The 7,694-nt window shown below is 49.5% G+C and overlaps 1 protein-coding gene and 1 long non-coding RNA gene across 2 annotated transcripts; one reads left to right on the forward strand and one right to left on the reverse strand.

Moving 5' to 3' along the window:
• The first annotated feature begins 3,406 nt into the window (after positions 1-3,406).
• On the forward strand, positions 3,407-6,232 carry cyp19a1a (cytochrome P450, family 19, subfamily A, polypeptide 1a). Its single transcript, XM_086144245.1, has 9 exons — positions 3,407-3,587; positions 3,676-3,826; positions 4,261-4,415; positions 4,493-4,681; positions 4,750-4,864; positions 4,975-5,086; positions 5,182-5,344; positions 5,418-5,659; positions 5,742-6,232. Exons 1-9 carry the CDS (start codon positions 3,428-3,430, stop codon positions 6,012-6,014), a joined length of 1,560 nt encoding a protein of 519 aa, XP_086000371.1. The 5' UTR covers positions 3,407-3,427; the 3' UTR covers positions 6,015-6,232.
• On the reverse strand, positions 4,348-5,203 carry LOC147235893 (uncharacterized). Its single transcript, XR_015105947.1, has 3 exons — positions 4,824-5,203; positions 4,555-4,743; positions 4,348-4,447 (listed from the first exon to the last, which is right to left on the reverse strand). It is a non-coding gene; the product is annotated as an uncharacterized LOC147235893 (long non-coding RNA).
• Positions 6,233-7,694: the final 1,462 nt, after the last annotated feature.

Genomic DNA, 7,694 nt, shown 5'->3' on the forward strand with positions numbered 1-7,694 from the left:
GCATCGCCGTGGGCAGACTTACATCATACACACACACACACACACACACACACACACACACACACACACACACAACCATTCATGTCTCTGTTTGTGTACAGTAAACAGATCATGATTGTTGCTTGTGTTGTTATCTTTCAGGGAATAACCTTCCAAGAATTATCTAACATCACCACATACTAATATTATCTTGTTGTTATCCGCTACCGAGGCTTTTCTCACGGAGCCGGTTCCCACCCTCCACGCTCGGCTCCAGAATCCTGCTCTCATCTTCTCCCCCGGCGCTGCTCCTTGTCAGATCTTCCATCCACCAACGGCCACAATGACCCATTTCCATTCCTTCGATTCAGGCCGGGGAAGTGACATTTCTGCGGGGAAATGACAAGCGAGCAGGGACGGAAGCGGCCGCGGGCGCCTGCCAGCATCCCAGAGCGCGTGGGACGGCGGAGAACGGGCTCAGGTAGTTACCGCGGCGACTGTTAAAGTAAAGGGTGACGACGAGAGGCCTTTGCGTTTTGGTCAAGCGCCGCATCACTTAGGATGAGCATGTGTGTGTGTGTGTGTGTGTGCGCACATTCTCGCCCGGAGCTGTAGGTCACCGACAAACGGTCGGACGGCTCGGACGGCTCCGGCAGATGCGCCGCGGAAATGCGGCCTCCGAGCGCTTTCTCCCCTTTTTTTGAACGTCTGCAAATTCGCATCTCAGAGAGTCATGAAGGACAAAAAACGCAGATGTGTGAGAGAGGGAAGGAAAACCCACTGTAAACAGCGTCTGTCTGGACGAAACTGCACAGCGAGTGTTTTAAAGGTGACTCTACCGGAGCGGCGTTACACAGTGTCCACGGGCGCACAAGGCTGCCCCGATGGAAATAGGATGACGTGGCCTTCTACCTTTTTCCTCTGCCTTCCTCTCCCTTCTGAAGTGCAGCTGCAGGCTGATGTCAGACCCGCTCCCTCAACCCAAGGACGGACGCTAGACCGAGCGTGTCTGTCTGCAAACACACACACACACACACACACACACACACACGGCAAGCACTCAAGACAACAGTTATTCATATTTATTTTTGAGTGTTGCAGTGATCTTGTTACAAAACCCCCTAGCTGGAAATAAAACAACAAAATGGGCAAAGATATTAAATCCGGAGATGTAAGGTTATAAAATGAGACAACAAAATAATGCATCAGATGCTGAGCTGCAGATTGAATTCACGGCAAACAGACGCTGGAAGTTGAACAATTTGGATGTTATATAAGAGACGCGCGTTATGTAAGCGCAGCAGCGGGTCTGGTAATAACGAGAGGTTATTATGGGATTAGAGGCGTCCCGTTTTGGGGCGTTTTACACATCAGACGGCCGACGTTATTTCACATATTCTCGAGGCCTCCGGTCACGTCGGCGCCGAGCCGTGTCGCGAAGAGCTCCGGTCGGACGACTCAAGGTGAAAACCCCCAGGTGTTCTCCCGGCAAAGCGTCGAGGTGGACGTACCGCTCAGATATGACACAAACTTCCAAATATTTTTTTTTCCTCATCAGTCTTTGTTTGTCCACCAACCCCACCTCCGGGCGAGGATGGACGAGACAGAAGATGCGGTTGACCACGGCGCAGACAAGGTTACATTAACATCTGTTCTAGCGGAGCGGCCTTGGACGCTGTTGGGGGAGGATCTCCGTTCAATCGCGCCGAACAATCTGGAATTCAGACATCACACAGGGGCCGCGGCGCACAGTCGGACGATTGAACGGCGCACATTCTTGGACAAGTGTAGGCGGCCGGGGGGGTCGGGGAGGGGGTTGATACGCAACATCTATTTCGACAGATGAAGCGGGACAAAGGCGGTTTCTGCTCCGGACAACGCCGGCTTTGTTGCAAGTTGCGAAGTAAAAGTAAAATAAGTACGCGATGAGATCGGTTGCGAGAACTAGGACGCGGTTCAACGCCGGGGTCGTCCCACTGAGCGTCCTGTGAGCGAGACGTAAAGGGTGACGCCGATAAAAAAAATAAAAGGATAATTGTTTTGCTTGTGTGCATCTTTTGGAAGTCATGGCGCTGAAAACGACATTTATATGTCGCTTACTTTTAGGCAGAACACGCCTCGGGCAGTGATACAATATTTTTTCATACTCTTATGCACTCCTTATCTTTCCATTGTTACTTAAGACACTACATATAGTTTAACTATAATAATATACTAATAATAATAATAATAAATAATAATAAATAATAGATAATAAATAATAGATAATAAATAATAAATAATAAATAAAAGTTTATAATAATAAACTAAATATAGTTTATTTGTATTTCTTATTCTCCCTCTTTTTAAATTTTTTTTACTGTTTATACAATTTTCTACAATTATTTATTATTGTTATATTTTTCTTGTAACTCTGGCACAACAATTTCCTTCGGGATAAATAAAGTTGTTCTTGTTCTTATTTTTATTCTTAAGTTCACACAGAAAGCGCCAATTTCTGGAAATGATTGTTCAAAAGAGAGATTTTTTTCAGAATTCCCCGGTTTCGCAGCATTCCGATGTATTTTCGAGATTCAAGATTTTTTTGTCACATATGGTGACTGAAACACCGCAATGAAATTCTTATTTTTGTACGATCCCTATTTCGCCAGATGAGAAAATACCACAACGCAGAACAGAATTGAAGGAAGCTTACAGAGAAGTACTGGAAAAAAACAGAACAAGCTGCAGAAGTAAATTATTACAGTAATAATTTAAGTAAGTAAAATAACTAGTGGTAAAAAGTTTCAAAACAAATCTGCTCAAAGCGGCTTATTCCATCTGACTGCTCTGTCACTTTTATTTTTACAACTTTGCCACTTTTATTGTTTCTTTTAAACATGTATGTGTTCATGTTTATGTGAGATTGAGCGGCAAGTAAGACACCTTAAAAATAAAATGCATTATCATTAATATTATTAAACACAAATGTGTATATTTTCATTCATTTCAATGAAATAATAAGCGCTGATTTTTTTTCTTTTTTTTTTTTTGAAACAAATAAAAATGTAAGTTCCTGCTATATCTGTCCACAAATGACACGGAGGCAGATTTCCCTTGTCATCGCGAACCGGACGAACTTTGGTTGCTTTTCCCCGACGGCTCCTTTTGATGTTCAAAGGAGGAGCGCCGCTGCTTTTTCTCATCACCAGACTGTCAAATAGAAGCGGGTACGTTCGAGGCCGCCGCCGCCCGTCCAACCCTCAAGGCCACCAGTGTATTGTTGACGCTATTCTCCCATGTTGTGGCTCTTGCGTCGCCGTGACCTGGCTCACCACCAGCTCCGGCCTCCTATAAAGAGGAAGTCCCTGCGGCGGAGGCAGCTTTCCGTGGCCCCCCCCGCCCCCCTGCCGAGCAGGCCGTCGCTTTTTTCCTCAGCCGTCTCCCACCTCTGCCTGCGAGCGAGGCCATGACTCCCGGCGGATTGAGCGCGTCAGATTTCGCCTCCGCGTCCCAGAATGTAACCGCGGCCGGAGCGCCGGCCTGCGCGGCGGCCGCCAGGACCCTGCTGCTGCTGGCGTGCGTGCTGCTGGCCGCCTGGAGCCAGGCGGACAGGAAATCCGTGCCAGGTAGGTCAGGAACGGAGCGGGAAAGGGGGGGGGCTCCGGACCGGACCACGCTCTGAAATGAACTGCATTCTTTTTTTTTTCTCCGCAGGTCCTTCCTTCTTTCTGGGATTGGGGCCGCTTCTGTCTTACTGGAGGTTCATCTGGACCGGAATCGGCACGGCCAGCAACTACTACAACAACAAATACGGAGACATGGTCAGAGTTTGGATCAACGGCGAGGAGACGCTTATACTCAGCAGGTTAGTCGTGCACGTCCGGGGCCGAGAGACCAAACAAAAGGCTGGGAACGAAAGTATGCAGACAGGAGTTACAGAGATACAGCGTTATTTACCGCATAAACCCCGCTAGAAAGCGTCCAACTCCTCGGCTCCTCGCATCCCCCTCCCGGGAATGACATCATGGCGAGGACCAATGAGGAATTGCAATGAATTTCCAAAACCCGCAACATAGAAAGAGACAATACAGCGGCCCATAAGGACGTTGTTGGAAAAAAAAAAAACAGACAGGCATTCTTCAGGTGGGTGTCAGCCAGGATATTATCACTACTCCTCTTGTACTTAAACTCTAGGTTGAAGCCTTGTAAATAGAGTGGCCAAGGCATAATGCGCTGGTTGGCGTTATCGCCAATGGAAGAGCGAAGCGACGATCCTAACGCGCTTTGTTTATCCTGAAGGGCATCGGCCGTGCATCACGTGCTGAAACACGGGCATTACACCTCGCGCTTCGGGAGCAGCCTGGGCCTCACCTGCATCGGCATGAACGAGAGAGGAATCATCTTCAACAACAACGTGACCCTCTGGAAAAAGATCCGCCCGTATTTCACCAAAGGTAACGTCGCGTCCGGCGTCGTCGTCTCCGCCCTTCGAAGAGGAAACAGAAAGGTCAGTTTTCGTCTTCTCTCGCAGCCCTGTCAGGTTTGGGTCTGCAGCGGACGGCGGAGGTGTGCATGTCCTCCACACAGGCTCACCTGGACGCCCTGAGGGCCGGCGCCGCGGACTCAGGCGGCCGGCTGGCTCAGGTGGACGTCCTCAACCTGCTGCGCGGCACGGTGGTGGACATCTCAAACAGGCTCTTCCTGGGGGTGCCGCTGGACGGTGAGTGTCGCGGGAATCCGCGGAGACGCTTGGAGTCGCCCGGTGAGATAACCCTCTTTCTTCTGCAGAGAAGGACCTGCTGCAGAAGATTCACAAGTACTTCGAAACGTGGCAGACGGTGCTGATCAAACCGGACGTGTACTTTAAATTCGACTGGATTCACCAACGGCACAAAACGGCAGCGTGAGTCCCTTCGTAGTTCTACCCTCCACGCGGATCGCCGGTACCGTCGGAAAAAGACGGGTCCGCTTTTTTTTTAGTTTTCTCTGAAATAGTCTGGTCTGGGTCGGCAGGCGGGAGCTGCAGGACGCCATCGGGATCCTGGTCGAGGAGAAGAGGAGAGAAATCGAACGGGCTGAGAAACTGGAGGCCATCAATTTCACGGCGGAGCTTCTATTTGCACAGGTCGGCCTCCGAGCCTCCGAACTCCAACTGTTGGAACGAATGTTAAGGAGTTTCAATATCCCGTCCCTCGTGTGTGTGTGTGTGTGTGTTTGCAGAACCACGGCGAGCTTTCCGCCGACAACGTGAGGCAGTGCGTGCTGGAGATGGTGATCGCGGCTCCGGACACCCTCTCCATCAGCCTCTTCTTCATGCTGCTGCTCCTGAAGGAGAACCCGGACGTGGAGCTGCAGCTGCTACGGGAAATAGACGCTGTCGTAGGTAAAAAAAAAAAAAAAAAGAGATTAAAAAACCAATGTGCGCGGCCGGCGTCAAAAGACGTTGTTTGACGCAGGAGACCGTCGGCTCCAGAACGGCGACCTGCAGCGGCTGCACGTGCTGGAGAGCTTCATCAACGAGTCCCTGCGCTTCCACCCGGTGGTGGACTTCACCATGCGCCGCGCCCTCTCCGACGACGTCATCGACGGCTACAGGGTCCCGAAGGGCACCAACATCATCCTGAACACGGGCCGCATGCACCGCACCGAGTTCTTCCGCAAACCCAACGAGTTCAGCCTCAACAACTTCAAGAAAAACGTAAGCGGACGTAAAGCGGCGAGATGATTTAGCTCTGAACGTGTCCGCTAAACGCCTCCCGTCCCTCCCCTCTCCCTTCCAGGCGCCTCGGCGCTACTTCCAGCCGTTCGGCTCGGGCCCGCGGGCCTGCGTGGGGAAACACGTCTCCCTGGTCATGATGAAGGCCATCCTGGTGACGCTGCTGTCCCAGTACACCGTCTGCGTCCATCCGGGCCTCACCCTGGACTGCCTCTCCCAGACCAACAACCTCTCCCAGCAGCCCGTGGAGGCCGAGGACAAACATCTCACCATGAGCTTCCTTCCTCGGAGGAGAAGCGGCGGCGGCGGCGGCGGCGGCGGCGGCACGACGCCCTGAAAAAGTAACACGGCAAAGAAAAGTCCCGTAACGAAACCCTCCCTTCCGGAATCCTGTCGATCCTTTTTTTGATCTCATTCGTGTTTGTGATGTTAATTATTAATAATCTTCCTTGTAAAGGAAAGTTTTTTTTTTTTGTTTTTTTTTATATTTCTCCTGAAACGCTGGTTTTATTTAAAAAAACTCTGTGCCTGGATGTTATTTTATTGCTGTACAAAGCTGTGTTTTTATATTAAAGTAAGAATATTGTATTATACTCACATGGATGTTTATTGTGTTAATTGGGGAAAATGCAAAACGACAACCGCTTGGACCCGTGAGGGATTTACGGCTGCGTTTCAAACCACGGTTAGTCAGCATTTTTCCCCAAAATGAATTGGAACAGCCGGACAGGCAGGAATAAATCCGCTGGAAGGGACGCCCGCATCGCTTGTATTCGCACGTAACGGTCAGAAGGGGGCGCCGCCACGCTTTTCAGGGCGCCGCCGAGCTGTGAAATCTCATTAACGCGGCTTCTTGGAAGGCCGGGGCGCGCGTCTCCGTGCACGTCTCGGGATGCATCGGCGGAAAACGTGGAGTAACCGACACGCGACGACAGCAGAAGCTGTCAGGGAAGGACCGGCGGGCTGCCGAGATCCACGGATCCTTTGCTTTGCGAGCGCGCTCCCGTCTGTGGTTGTATAACAGAATACTTCTTGTCACTGATGCCGGCCCAGGCCGCAGACCGCAGGGGGAGACAGGAACACTCGGAAATATCAAGCTCCATATCCAGCGGCGGCTGCAGCGGGGGGTTCCTCCGAAAAGCTGCCGGAAACTTCCACCCCTTGCAGAAATACTATACTATCTCCGCTCCGGGGATGATTATTTCAGGCACGGCGTTGAAGCGGCGATGGAGCCGGGCCCGTGTTGTCGGTTTATTACAAGTTTTCGTTTTCAGCGGCGCTCGGAGTGACAGCTGTCAGATCGGTTAGCATTTCCCCAGCTTCAGTGACGGAGCGCGGTCATTAGCGCTCCCTCACGTCGTCGGTTCACGTCAAATACTGTCCGGTCTGATTGTCGGTCGGATGCCGCGGTGTCGCGTCTCTCGGTCTTTATGTCCAAGTTTGGAAAAAAAAAAAAAAAGCATCTTACTTTATATTTGCAGAAGCATCACTGAAAGCAAAGGGAATTCCAGCACACTGGGTTTTTGCCCTTCGGGTTGACGGACACTGTTTAAAAATGCAAATCTAGACAAAAGCGTGAAAACACCTCTGGTTATGTTTGCATTGGTTCAGACCAAACTCAAACAGCACGGAGCAAGTCAAATTTCTGTCATATTCCTATTTAAATGCTTCTATTTTTAATGCTTCATACTAACGTGAAGGAAGAAACGCTCATAAATCATAACCTCCTGAGACCCAAGCTCTTAATGGGTACACAGTTTTTAATTTTTACTTGTTATTTGGCCTCACTCAAACCTGATTAGTTAAAAAAAAAAAAAAATCATCTTTCAAAATGATGTAGTGTTTGAGAAAAATGATGCCGCCAGACGGGAACGACAAATTCCCATTGAAATCAATAACCACAATAATAACAACATCAATAACAACTACAACAACAACAATAATAATAGTGTTAATATAATAATATAAGCAAAAATAACAACAACAGCAATAATAATAATAGTAATAATAATAATAA

Source organism: Fistularia commersonii, chromosome 3, assembly GCF_037954325.1.
Source record: "Fistularia commersonii isolate RoL2024-O1a breed Wild chromosome 3, RoL_Fcom_v1.0, whole genome shotgun sequence".
Lineage (NCBI taxonomy): Eukaryota > Metazoa > Chordata > Actinopteri > Syngnathiformes > Fistulariidae > Fistularia > Fistularia commersonii.